The sequence below is a fragment of the Cornus florida genome, unplaced genomic scaffold (assembly GCF_030987335.1).
Source record: "Cornus florida cultivar Cherokee Brave unplaced genomic scaffold, ASM3098733v1 CherokeeBrave_3.0.0_Hap2_Chr02, whole genome shotgun sequence".
NCBI classification, from domain to species: Eukaryota; Viridiplantae; Streptophyta; class Magnoliopsida; order Cornales; family Cornaceae; genus Cornus; species Cornus florida.
The window spans coordinates 110,029,498-110,052,497 of record NW_026775572.1 but is presented as its reverse complement, the minus strand read 5'-3'; the positions used below and the strand labels follow the sequence as shown (position 1 = coordinate 110,052,497).

At 38.5% G+C, this 23,000-nt stretch overlaps 1 protein-coding gene and 1 pseudogene across 1 annotated transcript; one reads left to right on the top strand and one right to left on the bottom strand.

Moving 5' to 3' along the window:
- The first annotated feature begins 11,443 nt into the window (after positions 1–11,443).
- On the top strand, positions 11,444–17,647 carry LOC132288453 (probable glutathione S-transferase parA; annotated as a pseudogene).
- Positions 17,648–18,523: 876 nt separating this feature from the next.
- LOC132288442 (defensin-like protein) lies at positions 18,524–19,269 on the bottom strand. The gene is made up of 2 exons (XM_059789855.1): positions 19,112–19,269; positions 18,524–18,904 (listed from the first exon to the last, which is right to left on the bottom strand). Exons 1-2 carry the CDS (start codon positions 19,263–19,265, stop codon positions 18,735–18,737), a joined length of 324 nt encoding a protein of 107 aa, XP_059645838.1. The 5' UTR covers positions 19,266–19,269; the 3' UTR covers positions 18,524–18,734.
- Positions 19,270–23,000: the final 3,731 nt, after the last annotated feature.

Below are 23,000 nucleotides of genomic sequence, written 5' to 3'. Positions count from 1 at the left end.
TATTGGCTTCTCTTGCTAGCATGCAATCCACAGTAGAGTCTATCAATCAAGTGGTACCATATCACCAGTCCCAAGTTAGTGCAATGATAGATGACCAAATATCTCAAATTCAACAAAGGATTAATGCTAAAAATCATGAAGAGGAGGAAACATTTTCATTTGAATTTATGGCCAATCCAAAAGAAAATTCTATGAATGATGAGATTACTCCTAGTAACTTTCATCATGAGAATGATCAAGTGGTCATCACATATGAAAATGATGAAATAGTGGTTGAAGATCAAATTGTTGCCACTCATAAAATGGAAGAATTTGTGGTTAAAAATGAGGAAAAAGATGATGAGATTGCATCCTTTAAAACTCTAGAACAACCCCTAAATAATCCTTTGCTTGATGCACCTCCTTCAATGGAGGATCCTCTAAAAGCTTGTTTGGCTCATTTCAATTGTGAGGATTTTAATGTTGACAATTCCATTTCGGAGGTGAATTCTTTGCTTAATATTCATCCACCTATTCATTCTCTTCCTTGGTCAACATCAAATGTATCTCTTTCTTGGGAGCTTGCATCACATCTCATTCCTTCTCCTGAGTTATCTCAAGCTATTGAGCCCGAACCGCCGGATAAGTGTGAGGAGGATGTTGAAAGTTTGAATGATAACTTGTTGAGCATTCCCGTGCTCAATATGACCCTTCATAAGTCGTTGCTTGGTGCACCTTCACCTAATCCATCTTCCTATAATCCAAATTAGCCCCATAGTCCAAAGTTCTTCATTGAGGATGAAGAGTGGATTGAGGTCTTTCCATTACCTCTTTCCAACTTTTGTCTTCAAGCTCTTTTTCTTCCGCTTCCAAATGAACTTTCTTACTTAAGGAAGCTTGAATCTCTAGAGAGACATGGTATAGGGTAAGGAGGACTAACCCGATCTCGGTGTGTCTAGCTATCGAGATTTTTGAGGATTAGTGCCTGCTCTAACTTCGTCTAGCTATCGACATTAAATTTAGCAAAGCAAGGGAAGAAATTCTTTTGATGTTCAAGCTTCCCTCTCCCAATAAAATTACCTGAGCCTTGAGTTTTCTGGAAATTCGCTAAGGAAAGCCAAAAATTTGACCTCCTCCGGAAGTGTCTCTAATTGCGTTCCAAACTTCACATTAGGCTTTCCTAGACCTTCTGAAACTTTTTCTTTCACTCTTGGAAATTTTCAGCTCTATCCGGCAATTTCATTGGCTTTGGAATGCTACTCATGTGCATAAACTCTCATTTTTATTGCATTCTTAAAAAAAAAAAAAAAAAATTCTCAAAAATTTTCAATGAATCGTGTGAGGTTGCAAAAGCTTAAAGTGATGTGGAATGGTTTGAAAATTTTCCCAAATTGTTGCAAAGTTTGAAAATTTTCATGCATTGGAGATGTTGAGAAGAAGGAAGAAGCTCCATCCATGCATTGGATTGAGGTTGACAAGTTTTTTTTTTTAAAAAAAATTCTATGCATTAGAGAAAAGTTGCCAAGTTTAAAAATTTTTCTACATTCATCCAAGCATTGGTGCACAATTGCAAAGTTTGAAGAATTTTCAAAAAATTAATCCATGCATTGGATTGACATTGCAAGTTTTAAAAATTTTCCATGAATTGTGTGATGTTGCATTGAAGAGATATTCAAAAATTCCAAAATTTTCAAATTCATTCAAAGTTTGGAAATTTTCCAAAGATGATGCAATTTGAAAATTTTCTTCAGTTCATTCAAGCATTATGAGACAATTTGAAAATTTTCAGAAATTCTTCCATTCCATGGGAATGACATGCAAAATTTTTTGTTTTCAAGTCGCCAACTTGCAAAATTCCTGGAATGATGTTGCAAATGCATGAAAATGCATGCAATAGTGCTCACTGTCTCCCATGGAATGAGATTGCAAATGCAAATGCATGGAATTTCCATGCATGGACTCCATTTTGAACAGCTTCCATTTCCATGTTGCTCACATTCCATATTCCATTGCAACAAATTCAACTTCCATGGTGCTCACTGTCTTGCATGTTTTCCCTTTCACTCCTTGCTTCAGTCCTCACAGCCGAGCTCACCCCCTAGCCTACTGAGCCAATTTCGTGCCCTCCAAATCCCATTCAGATTGCTCCAAATTACCACACCAATTTTGCCTGCCCAAGTTTGGAGTGCTCTAGCACCCATTTAGAGTGCTCTAAATGTGAACCAATCTCATCCCAAGCTACTGCCTTCATTTAGAGCACTCTAGCTCCCATTTGGAGTGCTCTAAATGTGAACCATCAATCCCAAGCTCACTGCCTTCATTTAGAGCACTCTAGCTTCCATTTAGAGTGCTCTAAATTTTCAGCCCAACATCCCGCAACCACTGTCTCCAATTCGAGCACTCGAAAGCCAAGCTTCGAGTGCTCGCAGCTGCTATCCCACTGCAACCCAACATACCGAACTCTCTGTTTTCAAATCGAGCACTCGAAATCCCATTTCGAGTGCTCGAAATCTCTTTCTCACCCAAGGCATCCAACCATGCAACCAACCACCATCGGCACCATCCAACCATGCATGCTAACCTTCCTAAACCACCTCACACAACACCAACCCCACCTTCTCGGCATCTTGCATGCACCATCAACTTCCACCACCTCAACCCATAAACTAACCTCTCGGCAACCCCTCATCATCCTCAACCATGCATGCCTTCCACGGCCACCCTCTCAACACAATCCCAACCATTCACATCAATACCATGCACACACCAACCAAACCGACCACCACCCCAAACTTCACCCCTCTCTCATTCACCAACCAACCCTCACACAAGCCTTCTTTTTCTCGGCATCTACACACACCAACACCATGCAACCCCCATGCATGCCCCTCTCAGCATCCTCTTTTTTCCCAACCATCCAACCAACCTCACTAAACTTCCTCACCTCACCCCACCATGCATGCCACCATCTCTCTCTCGGCACCTTCACTCCCTAACCACCCACCACCCTTCACACTCAATCAACCCCATCCTCAATTCCTCCACAACACCCTCATGCATGCCATTCAAAAAAAAAATGGCACACTTTTGGCATTCTTTTGCTATCCATTTTACACTTGTGGCTAATGTCTGCATTTGTGTTTTGTTTGGATTTTTATCTTGCACTACAATTCAGGTTAGTGTTTTTAATTCTGTTTTGATTTTCCTTAAGAGCCTATGCTTTTACATTTGTATATTAGTTGTGTTTTGCTAGGTCTTCATGTCCAAGTTTGGGGGAAGCACTTGCACATTCACATAGATGGAAACCTTTGCCTTCCTCACTCCGCTTGGTATTATTGTTCTTTAACCCTCTCTGTTCTTATTTTCATTTACTTGTCTTCTCACATTGAGGACAATGTGACATTCAAGTTTGGGGGTGCATTTATGCATTTTTGGTTTTGCATTTTTGCTAAGCAATGATATTGTAATTTGAAACCTGTTGGAGATGAAGCATATGTTTAATACCTTGTGTATAGAAGCAATTGTGACATTTTTGAAAATAGAGAAAAATTTGAGTTGAAATGATCATGTAGATTCAAATTAGTCTGTATAAATGTCTCAATTAGATTCTCGCTAGATTTGACACTCTTTTAAGCTTCACAATGCACAGATGCACATTGGAAACTTAACTGTGAGGCATGCAACTTGATTGACCTTGATCTTGGCCTAGTTAATCTAATTTGATGAACCTAATGGATGAATACTTTTGGCATGAATCTAAAAAAAATAAAAAAAATAAAAAAATAAAAAAAAAACTGAGAAGGAAAGAAAATAATGACCAGTTGACGTTCGTAGCCTTTCCAACTCGAGCTATTAAGCCCTAGGAGTGTCTCTACACTTAGCACCCTAAAGCCATCTGGTTTGGGAGTTGTTGGCCTAACGCTTGCTACAAGGGTTGGTTAGAAAGCTTAAAGGACTTAAACATTGCACGGTCATTCAAAAAATAAACTGGTAATAAACATGGTTCGCTAGAGTTCGTAACCTTTCCAACGTGAGCTATTAAGCCCTTTGGAGTGTCTCTACATTTAACACCCTAAAGCCATCTGGTTTGGGAGTTGTTGGCCTAACGCTTGCTACTTAAGTTGGTTAGAAAGCTTAAGGGACTTCAGCATTGTACAACCATTCTATGTTTCGCTTATGAGTTACAATAAATTGTCAACAAGCAATAAAAGTTGCCTTGTAAATAAAATCATGCCTTAGGAACCTCATTTAAAGGGGAATTCAATGATTTGAAAACTTGTGCTTTGGAATTGGAAAAGAAAGTAAAAGCCGCATGTTGAGAATCCAATTCACTTTCACTGAAGCTAGAGTTGATTTCCATTCAAGAGATGATAATTGAGTTATTTATATAGACTTTGATGTTGATGCATGTATGTGGAAATGTATTTAGCCAATTTTTGTATCAATGCTTCATATATGCAAGGTAGTTTTTTTAATGACCCCATCTCCAGTTTTTGTCTGTTTCAAGTTGTATTTGAGCTATGTATCTATCTCATTTTACCATGGATGATATTTTTGTAGTAGCATGCCCATGGTTGTCTTTTCATTAAGTTTTTCATTGTAATTTTGCTAAGGGACTAGCAAAATGTAAGTTTGGGGGTGTGATAAGTGCCGAATATTGCATATTCAAGCGCCCTTAATTGCATTAGTTAAGTCCATTGTTCGTTTAATTATGTAGATTACTTTCATTTGTATGTTTTTGTGCATTTTCAGGTTCAATTGCAATAAAGGAGCAAGAAGGGTGTTTTGTAGAGTTTTTGAATATCAAGGTGCCAATTCTGAAATTCTGGCAGCAGTGAAGCCCAAACTTTGTTCGCCATTTTGACCTACCAAACTCAAGAACTGGACTTCCATCATAACATGAAAGATTTAGAGCTCTGAATCAGCTTTCCAAATCTTCAAGCGGTTTGTCATTCGGAGTTCGGAGCAGAGAGTTATGATCTTCTTATCAAAGGTGCGCAGAACTGCCTGGCAGCACTGAAGTACTATCTTTCTCCCCATTTTCGACCAACTAGACTTGAGATTTGGGTCTTCATTAAAACATGAAGTTTTTAAAGCTCTGAATCAGCTCTCCAAATCTTTAAACAGTTCATCATTCGGAGTTCAGAGCACAAAGTTATAGCCGTTTTACCAAAGTAGGTCCGGGCGGAGCAAACCAAGCATAGGGCATTCTGGCCAATTTTCGAGTGCTCGAGGCCTTATTTCGAGTGCTCGAAATTCGGGCAGATTGCTTCATGAGATCAGCCACTTGTGCTCATAAATTTGCTAACTTTGTATGCTCTCTTTATGAGTTGGTTGGGGATGTTTCTTGGAGGAGAGAGAGGGCTTTTTGGGTGGAGTAACATGTCTACAAAAGAGGGGAGCCAATTCTGAAATTCTGGCAGCAGTGAAGCTCCATTTTGATTGCCACTTTTGACCTAGAAAGCTCGAGATCTGGACTTCCATTATAAAATGGCATATTTATAGCTCTGAGTTAGCTTTCTAAATCTTCAAACGGTTTGTCATTCGGAGCTCGGAGCAGAGTGTTATGGCCTTGTTACCAGAGGTGCGCAGAACTGCCTGGCAGCAATGAAATTCTGCCTTGATCTTCATTTTCGACCAACCATCCTTGAGAATTGGATCTCCACCAAAACATGAAGTATTTAACAATCTGAATTAGCTCTCCAAATCTTCAAACGGTTCATCATACGGAGTTCGGAGTGCAAAGTTATGGCTGTTTAACCGAAGTAGGTCTGGGCGGAGCAAGGCAAGAATGGAGCATTCTGCTCCAATTTCGAGTGCTCGAGCCCTTATTTCGAGTGCTCGAAATTAGGACAAAATTGCATCCGGAAATGGCCCATTTTCAGCCACTTGCATCTTGGGTTCCTCAATTCTAATTTCCCTCTTTAATGGTTGGTTGGGGATGTTGGTTGGTGGGGGTTTCTAGAGCCTTATCTCTAGAAGATAAAAGAGGGAAGCCACACAATACATTAAGCTTCATTTTTACAAGATAGAGGAGAGAGAAGAGAGCAAGAAAGAGGGGTTCTTCAAGTTCCAAAGAGGGTGCACGAAAATGAAGATGAAGATGATGCTTATTCCTTCTTCTAGCTCACCAATGGGCAACTAAACCTCATCTAGGGAGGTGATGAAACCCCTCCCTTGTAAGCATGTGTTAGTATAGTTTATTTTTGGGGATTACAATGTATTTTTGATAGTCTTTCCAGGATTAAGAGCCTCATTTTTGTTGTAATGAATGTTGAATGTTTATAAATGATTATTGTGAGTTATTCATCTTGTCTTGGATGGTTACTTTTCTTAATCATATTGCTTGCACTTCCATGGTGACAATGGAAGTTAGATCATGGAATGGTTTTAATGGCATGGAGTTGGAGAACCTAGATAGTTCATGGCTTAGGGTTTCCCTTTGATGGTCTATACTTGATTCTTTGCTTTATGTGCATTCACCATTTAAATTAGGGCTTGATAATCCTTGACTTAGTAAGCATGTTCTAAGCTACATTTTAGTTTAGGTAGTTGATCATGTGACCCTTTGATGGTTTATTCTTGCCTTCCTATTTAAATGAACTTCTTGAGGATATTATAGCAACCTAGTATTGTTATGTATCATGACTATCATATATGTTGTTTTTCCCTTAAATTAATCTTAACCTAGCATGTGTATAGGGATGGAGGTGGATTCATTTCCCTAGCCTTCTTTACTTGTACTTCACTCCCTTGAATTCTTGCAATTTATTGTTTTATGCACTTTTAATTTCCTAGCTTAAGTGACATCCAACAAAATCTCTATAAACCCCTTATCATTTTAAGAACAATTCTAGACACTTAGGTTGCCATAGACTAGCGCAGTCCCAGTGGTTCGACTTACCCGACCAATAGCCCTATTTTACAATGATTCGTGCTATTGCGAAGGTTGATGTTTAATTGGCCAACCGATCATACTCATGCCCACTATATGTGCGTTTTGCATGTTGCCTACTATTCAGGTTGAGACAACCCTATAGTCTAGTGAGGTTCCTTTAGTGTGTATATATATATATACGGACTACTAGTTACTGTTGGATTGACTAGGATGTATACGTGTATCGAATCTCTGCTTGGACTGTAGTAGAGTAGAACTTGTTTGTGGGCCTGACCCACCATTATTTTTCAGGTGTTCGTCACGAGTAGAGGTTGTTCGTGCTGAGCGGGGATCAGTCTACTTCATTCCTCCGATGATATATAGGAGTTCCTTTATGATTCAGTTTCCTGATTTAGACAGTTATTGTTGTCATTTGTTTAGTTTGGATTTTCTAGGGGTCCACACAGTATGGATTCCCGAGTTGTATTTTGGAGGATCAGTTGTATCAGAAGAGTTTATTGATTAATGGAAATATATTTTGAGGTTTATTATTAAATTATCATTTTAGTTTCTTGTCAGCATTTTATTTATTTTTCTTTATTCTTTTGAACTCTGTGTTCGTTTATTATCAATTTGTTTTGATATCCTCGGGTATTCGGGCGTGGGCCTGGCCAACCCGCATTCGAAAATTCGGGGGTGTCACATATACATCCATGTGAATTAAATCTTATACAAAGAAATAATTAAATTAAATTTCTCGATTTAATACAAAGGCATGTAAACAAGTTGTATAAGCATGGCAAGCACTCAATACAATACATACATAATCCTAAAACATCCCCTACCTCAATTTGAGACGAAATCTCAAATACCACCAAAATGAAACCGCTCCGAATCCTACGATACTTCGGCGTTTTGTTGGGGACAACATGGTAAACATTAAACCCTAAGGAGTTCACACCAAAATCCAAACTTGGCTTCAAACCTGAACTTGAAAAATGGCCAAAAATGGATTTTAATAAGGGGGAAAGGACTGCCTCGCTAAGGCCTATGATAAACACTAAGGCACTACGGCATTTATCAAGAGGGAAGTGGGCAGAAAAGAAGGAAGAAGGGTGGCAGCCTCTTGGCTTCCATGGATTCCGGCCAAGAGAGGAAGAAGAAGATGAAATGTTGACTTTTCATTTTAGAACCCCCTATTTATAGAAAAACTGAAAAAGTGCCTTAAACGGGTCTTGTTCGGCCCGGAAAAGTGGAATTTGAGCAGACACACTCAAATAGAAAAATATCGTGAACAAAAAGAACCGAAATGAGAAAAAATGAACAAAGGAAGAAACGGCATCGAAAACCGAGTCCTGAGCAATGAGATATGTCCTGAACAAGTTCGGCAGCAATTGAGGTCAAAAACCCAAAAATTGGGGAGATCGACCGCAAGACAATTCTAAAAGTACACAACTCGACGAAATGTGAAAATGAATCCCATACGAGGATTCAAGCCCCAAGGAGACACTTTGCAATTAACTTTCATTAATTGCATAAAGGCCCCTACACAAAAGAATAACTACGCAACTAGCCCAGAATGAAAGATACTTTCTTAAAAACCCCTAATCAAAATATCTCCAAAAGATATTTATAAAAAACACCCCAAGAAATATCAATGTTTCTGAAGATTTCTTTCATCCACGCCCCTACGGGAAAAGGAAACAACTGCGAGCTTTTCTCCAAAAGTAAAGTTAGGCGTTTCGAGGAAGACAATTAGAATGAAAACTCATGAAGTCAAAACCCAACTTTGAACATGAAAAGTGAGGTTACACCCAAAAAGTGACAAACGGGAAAAAAAGACGAAAAGTGAATAGTGTAGAAAAAACGAAAAAATGGAAATGACTCGGTCCTTTAGGGAAGTTGTCAATCCAAAGGAAAGTGTTTCGGAAACCATTCCCGAGCATTCGAGATGACACTAAGTGACGAGAAACCGAACTCGTAAAAGAAAAATCAACAAAAAAAATTTATCTGTAAAAATGGAGAAAAAGGAAAGGAAGAAAAATGATCGGGTCATTACAAATTTCATCATTTTTAATATTAAAAAACCATTACACAATAAAAAAATCTAGTACACGAATTATAGTTGTTACAAATATAACCGTTAGGAATATAACGGTTAGAAATATAGCCATTAGGAAAATGTTAAAAAAAATAATAATTAATTAACTATATTTTTTTTTTTTTTGGAGATCGAAAATCCGAAGAGCCTGAAGGAGTGTCTATTTCTGGAGAGCGAAAACTATTAACATGGCTCTTAGAATTACTTACATGACTCTTAAAAAAACTGAAGTGCCATTTTTGGAGAGCCAAAATTCAGATAGGCGGGTGCAGATGCTCTTATAGTTATTAATTTATTCTAATGAAATGAGGGTATTATGGTCATTTTAAGTCTTCAGGGGCTATTTGTACCAAATTAATAGTATATGAGTGTTTTACACTATACATAGACTATTTTGCACTATATCAATAGTAGATGGAGTTTTTTACACTTAACACGTCCTCTTTATTAACTCAATTTAGATGAATTAAGTCCATTTGATAATGTAATTTGTACAAATTTTTGATGAAGAGCTTCTGCAATGGAATTGGTAAAAGAGAAATTTTGTATACGTAATGAAGAGCTTCAGCAATGGAGTTATGTATATATAGAGAACATTTATATTATATAGATAGAAGTTATAAGAAAACAAATGTCTTTTTACATAAGTTTAAATGAATAAAAATGTCTTCACATACATTTCAAGGGTATAATAGGTGTTTTAGGATGAGAGAGTACTGATGATATTAACTAGGGGTGGCAAACAGGCGGATTAGGTCGAGTTTGTGCAGGGTCAAATATGGGCGGGTCAAATATGGGTTGTGACCTGGCCATATTCAACCCGCTTGTGACGGGTTAAATATGGGTTGGATGAAAATGTGTCGAGTCAACCCGTCATGACCCACCACCCCTTTTTAAGGAAGAAAAAAGAAAAAGTTATTATTTTGGATAATCTAATTATTATAGTTTTTTTTTATTTTAGATGGATAAAAGCTTGTAAAAATATTTATGGATAACTGTAAATCCTCTAATTTATTCTTTAAATTTATATTATTTTATTTTGTGACTAGACATGCATGAAGGTAAGATATTATATATATATATATATATATATATATATATATATATATATATATATATTATATGAAATCATCTGTTAAGATTTTTATAGAATAAATAATTAAATAAATAAATTAAGTCGTTTTACTTTGAAATATAGATGTAAACGTAGGTTTCTTTCAGGCCGTAATATTACATACACGAGGAGTCCATGATATAGAGAGAATCTTAGAGAGAGATTTTAGACCGAGATAGTGGGAGAGAGAGAGAATTTGAAATCGTGTGAGAGAATTTTATAAATGAATCTGCGAATTTGAGTCAAATAGATGTTGTAAAACTGGGTCTCTTATATAATGGGTGAAATATGGGTCAAAATGAGTAACCCATATTCTTTTCATTTTACTATAAAATGGATAGAATATGGGTCACCCATTTTGACCCATATTTTAAAATAATTTACCCATATACATTTTAAAATGGACGGATATGAAAGAGTTGGTGGGTCATGACCTATTTTGCCACCCCTAATATTAGGATTGCATTTGTTACAAATATGTTAATTACAAGAAAGATAACTGTGATTTAAAAAAACACACTCGCACACCAACTTAGTTGAAGTTCTCCAAACAAAATAAGCTTAAGCAAAGTTAAATTAAACGTGGCTCACTATCTCACCAAACAAAATCTTCCTCCCTTTCTTTCTGCAACTATATACAGGTCTCCCCTCACAAATTTTAAATCGAAAAAAAATTGAAAGAAGAGGGCTATAAGAATATATATCCTAATTAAAATAAACAATAGTGGATCCATTGTTAAATGTAATCTATACCATATACAGATTACATTTAACATACATTACTGAATTTTTCAATTGATCAAATTAATAGATCTAATTTGTAGAAAAAAAAACAAACAAACAAACTTAACAGATCTAATTGAAAATTTCAATTGAATTAACAAATCAACGTTAAGGTTTGGGTTTTTCTTTAAAAACCTTTTATCCAAAAATTTTCAATTGTTCTTATAAAAAATCAGAGTGGGTAACAATTACCTTCACTGTATAGCTGGATCTCCTGACATTAACAATAATTAGACAAGTAATTCCTAATGAACAGATTTTGTTAAAATTGTATAATACTATAAAAACCTTGAATTATGTGGCCTATGCTGATGTGTCATTGGTACATCCACATCAGCCAGAGATACATATATCCAAAAGCATGGACGCAAAAATTTTCAACGAAGTTTTGCGCGTGAAAGGAATAAAATTGTCTCGTTCAAACGACAAAATTGACTAGTCTATGTTATCAAATCTTGAGAAAGAAACATAGCAATCATAATAATAATAATACATCTTGTAAAGTTCAACGCATGCAATGACATAGACAAATATAGATTATTCAGTCCAGAACTATTATAAATAATTCTCGTCATCTTTTGGCCCAACATCAAGTGTTACTTTCTCACTCTACATTCACATTTTTCTGCTTCCCAAAATTTGAAATGGATCAAGACAATGTGGTTCTGTTAGATTTCTGGCCAAGCTCTTTTGGAATGAGAGTGAGAATTGCATTGGCTGAGAAGAGGATTGTGGAGGGAAAAAACTCCCTCCAATAAAAAGCGCACACGTCATCACTACCCATATCTATATTCCAAGGACTTATAAGGCCCATCATGCTCAAGCCCAAATTTACAGCCCAAGACCATTGTTATTTGTCCTCCAACCTCCATCAAGACCGAATCAAGAAGTCATCAGCCCAGCTTATTAATATTTAACATCCGGCCTGTTACTCAAGCCCAGCCGGATCAAAATATGTTCAACCCAGTTATTCAAGAATACACAAGTCCTACCAGTTGAAGGATTTACTGTAGAAGGAAAACTCTGAGATAGGAAGTTCTGTACAAGGCAAGTTCTATGTATGGAAAATTCGACAATGGAAAGAACTCTATTAGAAAAAAATGTTTATATAGAAAGAATTGGAGGGCAAGCAACGCGAGTCCTACCATAATTTTGCAATCTGTTGTATATAAATAGAGACTAAGACCTCCAATAAAGCAATTCTACGCTTCGCTATATACTGTTCTTGTTTATTTTCATTATTTGTTGAGTGAGTTGTTTTATTTTTCTCAATCATAATTGGTTGAGCGAAATTCTGCACCTACACTTTGGCGCCGTCTGTGGGAAACGTATAAAAATATACTCCCACTTGTTCTTCAAATCAAATCCTTAGTCGTGTCTGGAATGTCAAACGGAGAGTCAGCAATGAATCAATAGATAGAATTGATGCAAAAGATGCGAGAAGAGTTCTTGCACCAATTTGAGACACTCCGGCAAGCAAACGATACGAGTGTCGCCCAGATAGCTGCGCTTCAGCAGCAGACTCATACGCTGCACACGGCCATGGCCAGGCTAACGCCACAACCACCACCAGGCGATGCTGCGGCACCACCCCCCACCCGGAATTTACCTCCGGTTCACGAGCCTCCAGCCAACGAGACACCACCCAACGGGGCTCGACCTAATGAGGTTCAGCAAAAGCAAGGGACGAGGTCCGAGGCGGTTGCTTCGGATAATCTCCCGCATCGCATACAGGACGAACAAGCCGAGTCCAGCCATAGGCTTACGGTATGGTCCAATGGTGTTCCAGATGGCGCACGCGCACAAGATGCCTTCGACGAAAAGAAGCTCTTAAGAGTTCAGACACCAGCCGAGATGGCTAGAGAGCACAAAAACTCCTTGGTCAAGACCCCCTTTACTGACGAGGTGTACCTTGTGGAGAGACCAAAGAAGTTCACTATGCCATCCTTCACCCAGTTCGATGGGGCAGGAGACCCCTCTCGGCATCTCGATCATTATGCGCAAAAGATGGCACTGGACGATCATAACGATCCATGGATGTGTAAGGTTTTTCCTACCAGTTTAATCGGAGCAGCGTTAGAATGGTTCAAGAATAGGCCACACAAGTCTATCCCTGATTATGAGACCTTGTGCACTATGTTCTTAGCCCAGTATTGCGGAAATAAGAAGCAGAAGAAAAGTATCGCCAGCCTTTTCACCATAAGGCAAAGGAAGGGAGAAACTCTGCAAGATTTTTTATCCAGGTTTAACATGGAGGCCTCGGAGATAGCAGATTGCCACCCCGCCACGGCAATCGAAACATTTAAGTTGGCAATGATCCAGGGAACCAAGTTTCACACATCCTTGGTCAAATATTCCCCCCCGGATATGCAGACTTTGAACGTTAGGGCACAAATCTACATTCGGTTGGAGGAAAACGTAGCCCACCGTGCACAGCACGCTACCCTCGTCATAGTGGAAAACAAGTCTCGAGAGAAGGCTGCGAGCACAAGGATGCAGAAGGTTCCTCATACCGCCACACAAGTCACCCAAGCGTCTGAGAAGAGGCGAAGGACAGAGGACAGGCTTACCCCTCTCCGTACTACCTTGGCGCGCCTATTCCAAGAGAATAAGATGAGGTTCGCAACTCCTCAGCCCATGAAACAACCCTTGGAGCAGAGGGACAAAAGCAAACATTGTGCCTACCATAGAGACTATGGGCATACCACCAATGACTGCAGGTCCCTTCAGCGGCAGGTAGAAAGCATGATAGCGAGAGGAGAGTTGGTGAGTATCTCGCCACGAAGGAGCACGTAAAACCTCGGGAGGTTAACCCTCAACGGGTAGAGGGCGGTCAGGTAAAGGTTATCCATGCTATACACGGAAAGTCAGAGGATGATGAAGAGTCTGAAGAGTTGTACAGATCCAGGCTGAGAGAGGCTCATACGTTACGAAGATTGTCTTCGGTAAACATGGTTGCACCAGGCAGCATCAACATCGGATTCGGTAACAATGATCTTTCTAGAGTCCAGCGCCCGCATGAGGACCCCTTGGTCATTAGCCTCCTGGTAGCGAATTATATGATCAGGAGAGTGCTGATAGATCCGGGAAGTAGCGCCAACATTATTATAAAAACAGCTTTTGATCAGTTAGGGGTTTCGCCATCGTCCATCAGGCCAACTTCCAGCCCCCTAATGGGATTTGATGGTACTAAGGTGAATCCGCTTGGGGTGATCGATCTATCCGTTACTGCAGCAAAGAGGACTCTGAAGGAGAACTTTGTCGTGACGGAGATTCATCCATCTTATAACCTCATTATGGGGAGAGGTTGGATCCATCGTATGAACGGAGTCCCCTCTACCCTTCATCAAGTAATGAGGTGTTTATCCCCAGATGGCAGGGAAGTCATCGACCTCTGGGGAGACCAGGTGGCTGCAAAAGAATGTTACATGCTATCACTACATGAAGCAAAAAAGGCGTCAAAATCACCTCAGTTAAAGGCGAATCCCAAAGGCGCAATCAAATAGCAGTTACAATATCCTCTGCCCAAGTATCTTAAGGCAGAGGAAGAAGCCGAGGCTGAAGCACCTACCGAGGAGTCCCTCGAAGCTATAGAGGTAGTCCTCGGAGACCCTCAGAAGGTCACCTACATTGGCTCATCTTGCACAGTCGAAGAGAAGGAAGCAGTGATCAGGATCATTCGGTGCAATTCAGATGTCTTTGCCTGGGATCACTCGGACATGGTGGGGATCGATCCTATGGTCTCATGCCATAGTTTGAGGGTTAACCCATAATTCAGGCCGGTCAAGCAGAGGCACCGACGGTTCGCACCTGAGCGGAATCGCATAATAGCCGAGGAAGTAAATAAACTATTACAAGCAGGATTCATTCGAGAGGTGCAGTACCCACAATGGCTCTCAAATGTAGTAGTCGTTCAAAAGAAGAATGGGAAATGGAGGGTATGCGTAGATTATACCAACCTTAACAAAGCTTGCCCAAAAGATAGCTTCCCTCTGCCCAAAATTGATCAAATAGTGGATGCTACGACTGGTTATGAGAGGCTCACATTCCTCGATGCATACTCCAGCTACAATCAGATTCCCATGAATCCTGAAGATGAGGAGAAACCCGCTTTCATTACAGAGACGGGCACTTACTGCTACAGAGTGATGCCCTTCGCCTAAAGAATGCCGGAGCCACCTACCAGCGACTTATCAATAAAATTTTCAATAATCTGCTGGGGAACACAGTTGAAGCCTATATCGATGATATGGTGGTCAAGAGTATACGGAAAGAGGACCACCCGAAGCACCTCCAGGAGGTCTTTGATACCCTCAAGAGGTACAATATGAAGCTGAACCCCACCAAGTGCTCCTTCGCCGTCTCATCAGGACAGTTCCTCGGGCACGTCGTAAATAAAAGAGGAATAGAAGTAAGCCCAGCTCAGGCAAAGGCACTTATACAGAACCAGGAGCCAAAAACCCGTAGGGAAGTGCAAGTTCTAACCGGCCGAATTGCGGCTCTCAGCCGGTTCATATCCCGATTATCTGATAAGTATAAGCCTTTCTTTGATGCTATTCGATCCAAAAGCAAAGATATGTGGGGACCTCAGCAGCAGGAAGCTCTCAACCAATTGAAAAGCTACATGACGAAACCCCCGATCCTTTCTGCTCCAACGCCCGGAGACACTCTCATCCTGTACTTAGCAGTATCAGCTGTAGCAACGAGCGCAGTGTTGATCAAAGAAGAAGGCAAGTTTCAGCACCCAATCTTTTACACAAGCAAAACGATGACGGATGCCGAGACACGGTACAGCAAGACGGAAAAGGTAATCCTGGCGTTAATTTATGCCAAGAGGAAACTTCGACATTACTTCGAGTCTCACAGCATAGTGGTACTTACAAATCACCCAATACGAGCTATCCTAGCTAAACCAAACCTGTCTGGTCGAATTACAAAATGGGCTATTGAACTTAGCTCTTTTGACATCACCTATGCACCGAAGGTGTCTCACAAGGGGCAGTCAGTAGCGGATTTCCTACTAGAGTACGAAGATCAACCTGAGGAACCGACACTTCAAGAGCCATACTGGGAGTTACGGGTTGATGGCTCTTCCAACCGGAAAAGGGCAGGGGCCGGGATTGACATCACAACACCCGAGGGTACCAAGCTGCAGCAGTCAATTTTGCTAGATTTCCCATCTACTAATAACGAGGCCGAGTATGAGGCATTGCTCGACGGACTTCGGCTAGCTAAACAGCTACAGGTACGGTGTTTAAAAGTTTTTAGTGACTCACAGCTTGTGATCAATCAAGTGACAGGGCACTATTCTCCCAAGGAGGAACGTATGAAGTCATACAAAGATGCTGTAGAGAGTGCTATCCGGGAGTTCGATCAAATCGAGTTCCATCAGGTACCACGAGAATGACGTGTGCGCTTTTTATTGGAAAAAAACTCCCTCCAATAAAAAGCGCACACGTCACCACTACCCATATCTACATTCCAAGGACATATAAGGCCCATCATGCTCAAGCCCAAATTGAGGGTATTTACAGCCCAAGACCATTGTTATTTGTCCTCCAACCTCCATCAAGACCGAATCAAGAAGTCATCAGCCCAGCTTATTAATATTTAACATCCGGCCTGTTACTCAAGCCCAGCCGGATCAAAATATGTTCAGCCCAGTTATTCAAGAATGCACAAGTCCTACCAGTTGAAGGATTTACTGTAGAAGGAAAACCTTGAGATATGAAGTTCTGTACAAGGCAAGTTCTATGTATGGAAAATTCGACAATGGAAAGAACTCTATTAGAAAAGAATGTTTATATAGAAAGAATTGGAGGGCAAGCAACGTGAGTCCTACCATAATTTTGCAATCTGTTGTATATAAATAGAGGCTAAGACCTCCAATAAAACAATCAAGCAATTCTACGCTTCGCTATATACTGTTCTTGTTTATTTTCATTATTTGTTGAGTGAGTTGTTTTATTTTTCTCAATCATTATTGGTTGAGCGAAATTCTGCACCTACAGGGATCAAATATGAAGCTCGAGAAGAGAACTTGCAAGACAAGAGCTCTTTGCTTCTAGAAATGAACCCGGTTCATAAAATGATTCCAGTTCTGATTCATAATGGCAAACCCATCACTGAATCTCTCATCATCCTCAACTACATTGATGAAGTATGGCATGACAAGTCACCTTTGCTCCCCTCTGATCCCTACAAAAGATCACAAGCCAAGTTTTGGGCTGATTACATTGACAAGAAGGTACATAACCAAATTTTACTCTTTCATCTCATAAAAATAGATGCACACATACATAATCGACATATATACATGAATAGGATTAATGAGTCATGATTCCGAATCCATCTTGATGTTAGTGGTGGGCCCACGCTCGCCACTCACATCAAAACGGTTAGTGTTGTCCGATTATCAAATTCTAAATGATTTTTGAATTTATACAGATATACAGTATTGGGAAGAGGGTGTGGATGGGAAAAGGAGAAGAGCAAAGAGGGTGCAAAGGTGGAGTTTGTTGAATGCTTGAAGACATTGGAAGAGGAGCTTGGAAAGAAGCCATACTTTGGGGGTGAGACCATTGGGTTGGTGGACGTTGCGCTTGTTCCTTTCTATAGCTGGTTCTATTCCTATGAAAGTTGTGGAAACTTCAGTATAGAGGCAGAGTGTCCTGTTCTTGTCGCATGGGCTAAGAGGTGAATGGAGAGAGAAGGTGTGTCAAAGTCTCTTCCTCACCCTCACAAGGTCTATGGCTTTGTGTTGGAGCTCAATAAGATATTTGGTATAGAATAAGCAGCTGATCGAATGCCTAAAATGCCTCAAGACTTTACCTTATGATGCATTATCAATGTCCTCTCTCATTCTGTGGATCTCTTGAATTTTGGGATCTTATTATATTGTTGTCCTTCGCTTAATTTTACCCTTTTTTTTCCTACCTTCTCTCGTGGAGGGTGAAATAAAACAGCTAGTGATTACTGTTTCATAACTTTTGTGTTAATATCGTTGCAATACTGGATTGCTTAGTTAGAAATAAACAATTTTAAATAGTTAGTGATAAATAATGAAATATATCAAATTCATGGATGTACTTTCATAAATATTAAAAGACAGTGATATGAAAATGACATGGGGAAAGTTTCTTCCACCCTACTATGTTCTATTATAAATTTGATGTTTTACCAAACACGTTTTATATTAAATTTAATTCATTTGCTTCCCTCTAATCCTTAATTACAAGAGATCATTGGCCAATTAATAAATCATGCATAGTGATGTCCTCTCCAATTCTCTTAAATATATTTGAGGTTTTATTTTACTATATTTATGCTTAATTTTACTTTTCCTTTTTTTAATTTTTTTTATGATGAAATAAAGTAGATAGTGATCGCTGTTTCTTAATTTTTGTATTAACCTGTAATAAACCTTGGCTGTAGTGAATTGCTTAGTAAAAAACAAAAGAATTTTCTTTGGTCATCGGCATTGATAATGGTGACTCTGGTCCTATATCAATGACTATTCCTAATTGGTTTCATGGGCTGGGCTGTTCAGATAAGATTATTTTTTGATTGGGCTACTTGTTAGTATTCTGTTTTGGGTTTGACTATTGCAAAACTAAATTGTGTGTTTGTCATACACAGAGAGACAAAGGGAGGGAGAGATTTATAGTAGTAAGATTATAAAAAACCATATTCATCAAAGATAAAAAGCCACAATGTGACATATTACATAAGATAACCATCAAAAACAATAAGCAGAGAAGCCATACTTAAGACGGAATTATTGTTATTATTTGGACACACAAGTAGTGAAAGACAGACATATATATATATATATATATATAGAAATTATCATTGATCACATGCACTGGCCAGGTAGTTAACTAGCAGTGTTTGGAGCAGAAGCAACGACGACGGAAACCCCTGCAGTGTCCACCATGGAATCCCTCGGTCTGGCACACAGAGGCGCAGTTGCTCTTCCTCAGGCATGTTCCCTTGAAGCGGTGGCTCTGAGACTCGCATGTCCTGCCTTCCGCAACCATTGGACCCATCTCTGTAATTAACACATGCATCATCAATATATCGACAAATTAAATCAAACTATATACTTGCTTAATTTAATTAGTATTACATATGTGCAATTACAAATAAGAATTAATTAATTAAACTCAATAAATATGTGTAAATTAACAAGACTTATATATATGCCACATTTTTTTAGCAATAACACAGGCTAAAGTAAGAAAGAGAGAGAGAGAACCAGTGGCTACGAGAAGTATCATCACGATAAAAACAGTAGAAAACAAACGCGCAGAACGCTCCATCTTAGAGAGAGAAGTTACAAACTCAAGGATAAGAGAGAGGGGGGGTTGGGAATGCAAAGAGAGGACGTGTTTGGTAGTTGATACATGCATAGCGTGGTTGCTTTATATAAAGGTTGAATATGCCTACATAGTAGATACACATGTATGCATTACTTTGAATGATAAAAAATAAAAAATAAATGAATACACAACATCTGTCATGATTACTCAGCATGCACCTGATTTTTTTTTTCTTTTTCGGATGCATGCACTGATTGATGTTTGCTTTTTCCTTTTGGATATATATTTTATATGCGTGTGTGTGTTTTTTTTTTGGATATATATTTTATATGCGTGTGTGTGTGAGAGAGAGATCTGTCTATCAATTTTTGTCCACATGTTCATACACACTCACGTTTTTTTTTTTTTTTTTTTGAACTTTAGAAATTAACCACGGTAGTATGTAGTAGTGGAACTTCATCACTATGGATTTATTTGGCAATGTTTTTGTTTTGTGCGTCTTATTACACACTGTTTTTTTTTAAAAAATGGTTGAATGTTTGTAAAAAAAAATATTGTAGTTAAATTGTATAGGATTTTTTTGTCTAAAACAGAAAGAAATCTCTATACAGTAGTAAAAGAGGTGAAACTAATTTTCTTTTTTCAAATTTTGGGCCCCCCCCCCCTTTTATTATTAAACATAGGGTAAAGTGTAAAAATAATCATGTTATCTAAAAAATGTGAAAAAAAATACCCTCCATTTTACCATAAGCATATAAATACCTAACATTTTAAAATTTGTGCAAATTGACCGGATCATCAATTTTGCAAATATAAAAATCTTAAAATATCCTTAATAAAAACCTCAAAAAATAGGTGTTATTTATTTATTTTTTATTATTATTATTTTCCTATAAGGGCATTTTATGTATTTCAATCTTCAAATTATTATTTTTTATTTGCTAAATTTGAAAAAGTTTCTTGAATGTTTTTTTTTTTTTTTTGGGATAATTTCACTGACACCCCTGAAGTTTGGCCAAATATCAGTCTAAAACATCTTTCGAAAATAACTATCATTCACGTTACAAACGTTTGTTCCGTTTTTCACTCACACCCCAAAAGTTAGTTGAAAGGTGTGTCAGACCACTTTTTGCATATAAAAAGACATCCTTACCCTTTGACTTTGGTTTGACCCATTTAAGTATTTCTTTAATGATTGAAATGACATATTTACCCTCATTCAGATGACATATTTACCCATTTATACCCTCACATATTATTTCAATTCACCCACGTGTCTACGTCCTATTGGTTGCTGACCATATTTTTTTATTTCACCTTATTATTTGGGGCCAAACAGTGACACGTCACTCCAACGACGACTAGATAGAACGACGATGATCGGCAGCCACAGTTGACGATGACGATTACAATTGATGAAGATTCCGGCGATGATGAAGGCACGTGGCTCTGCCGACGAAAATCTGAGGATGGTGTGGGGCTTCCGTTATCGACGACGACGACGTGGTAGCGAGAATCCGACGAGAATAATTGCCAGAAAATTGTACGATGCCGGCTAGAAACTGTTCTGTTTACGACTTGTTTTCAATGTCATACAGCTCGCTAGAATGATGTGGGTCTGTTTTGTAATGCCGAAATTGTTGGTGATGTAGTTATATGTTGTTAGCTGAAAATAATGGAGGTTTCGAATGGGTTTTTGTTGGATTTGTATGATGTGTCGTTATGGGCTGTCTAGTGTCGGTAGCCTCAGAGTCTCATCATCTTGCTCATGATTTGGATAGATGTATGGAGGGTTAATAATAGTTGTTCATTTTCGTGATGTCTGTGTTTTTTATGTGTGTTTTTTGTGTTATTGAATTTGATTTTTTGTGTAATAGATTGGGTAGGTTTGACACGAAGAATTGGAGGTTTTCATACAAGGCTCTGATTGTGCTGGAATACTTGTTGACCCATGGACCAGAGAGTGTTGCAGAGGAGTTTCAGAGTGACAAAGATGTTATCTGCTAGATGGGAAGCTTTCACTATATTGATGAGAAAGGGTCTTTTTTTCATTTTCCTCATTTGGGGTTTTTTTTTATTTTATTTTTATTTGTTATTATAGTACTATGATTGTTATCATGAGCTTCTAAAATTTAATTTGCAGATTCAATTGGGGACTTAATGTTAGAAAGAAATCCGAGAGAATACTAAAGTTGCTTGAAAAAGGGTCTGTTCTCAAACAAGAAAAGGATAAAGCTAGGAAGCTAAGTAGATTGAAGGGTTTGGGAGCTTCTCAGAGAGGTCTTCTTCAGCACAGAGAACTCTTACAGAATCCGAGAGACTTAGATATGGAAGGTGTCATTCTGAATCTACTAGTCAAAGAACTCAGGATGATTGGTTTTCATTCTCGAAGGACGAAGGTCCATCCGAATCAGAGCATGAAATATCTCAGCAGACTCATCTGGAAAATGTAAATTTGGTGTCCATCAAGAAAATGGAGAACTCCAACTCTATGGGTAGTTTTAGTGATGATGAGGTACTTGAAAAGTTTGGTGCTAGAATAAGTTCCAACAAACCGTGGCCGTAGGAGAACACGACCCTCCGTCCCACACCGACAATCCACACACGACGGCCACGCAAACTGCTGGCGAGAAGACTGTTACCCGCGACTCATGACAGTGACCCACAGTCGACGACGCAGCAACCTATGGTTCGGCGTCTTCCTACCCACCAAACCACCACCGTCCGGCGACCCTCCCGCACTCTCTGGTTCTGCCATCGCTGCAGTGCCCAACCGATCTCCCTTCGCCGTCATCGTCTCTGTGCCTAAGCGGATGTCTTGGCCGCCGTCTTTTATGCGATTGTTACACATATATATATAGATACACGTGATTGTTATATATATATATATATATATATATATTTAAGTAGCTGGTGTATTTTGTATTAAATGTGATTAAAAAATTAAGGGCAAACATGTCTTTTCACACTTTTTAACGAAGACGGTAACGGAAAAGTGAAATTGGACCTAACTAATAGATATTTTTGAAAGATGTTTTAGACTAATATATGGCCAAACTTCAAAGGGTGTTAGTGATATTAACCTTTTTTTTTTTTTTAAACACAGTTGGTATATATAACAAAGCAGTTTTTTTATACATTAGTGTAAAAAAAAAGTGACAAACATTACCAAACATATTTCAATCACGTGTTCATGTTTTTCACATATTAATAACAAATACATGAAATAAAAATAAAAAAATATAAAAATTGCAAAATAATTTATGTAATTATGAAATTTGATACATATATACGTATGCAAAAAGTGTCGGCATCAATCCTTGTATATATTACATTATCTGTCCATTCAGCTTTTTCCCATGTGCCTCCACTAATTCAACGTTCTCCATTCACCTCATTTGGCAAGAACTTTTTTATTTTGGATTTCAAAGAGAGCTTAGTTTCTTTTAAATTAGAAAGGAATATATGACACCTACAGCTATTTGAATGAAAAGCTAGAACACTCAATTAAATCTCCACCAATTCACAATGGATAAGAATGAAAGATAAAGCAATATCCAAAAAATATATTGATTATATTTGATACACCCACACTCAATGTGTGTAATGCAGCTTTAGGAATCGCAATGCATGAAGCTGTTGTACATTTCACTAAATTCAGTATAAAATTGAATATATGGAGTATATTTAATGGCGACAACTTATAGAATGACATCTATGAATGTAATATCACATATACATCGGTCGAATTAAGTCCAAACGCATGCACTTTGTTACAGTTAGTGCTAAACTAGCTAACCTTTTTTTTTACCCTCGCAAACAACA

Excerpts from the sequence above, each read along its gene's own strand:
- LOC132288442 (XM_059789855.1), bottom strand. The coding sequence starts at position 19,265 with ATGCATGTATCAACTACCAAACACGTCCTCTCTTTGCATTCCCAACCC. Across the intron at positions 18,905-19,111 it reads GATACTTCTCGTAGCCACTG|AGATGGGTCCAATGGTTGCG; the intron begins GTTCTCTCTCTC and ends TGTTAATTACAG.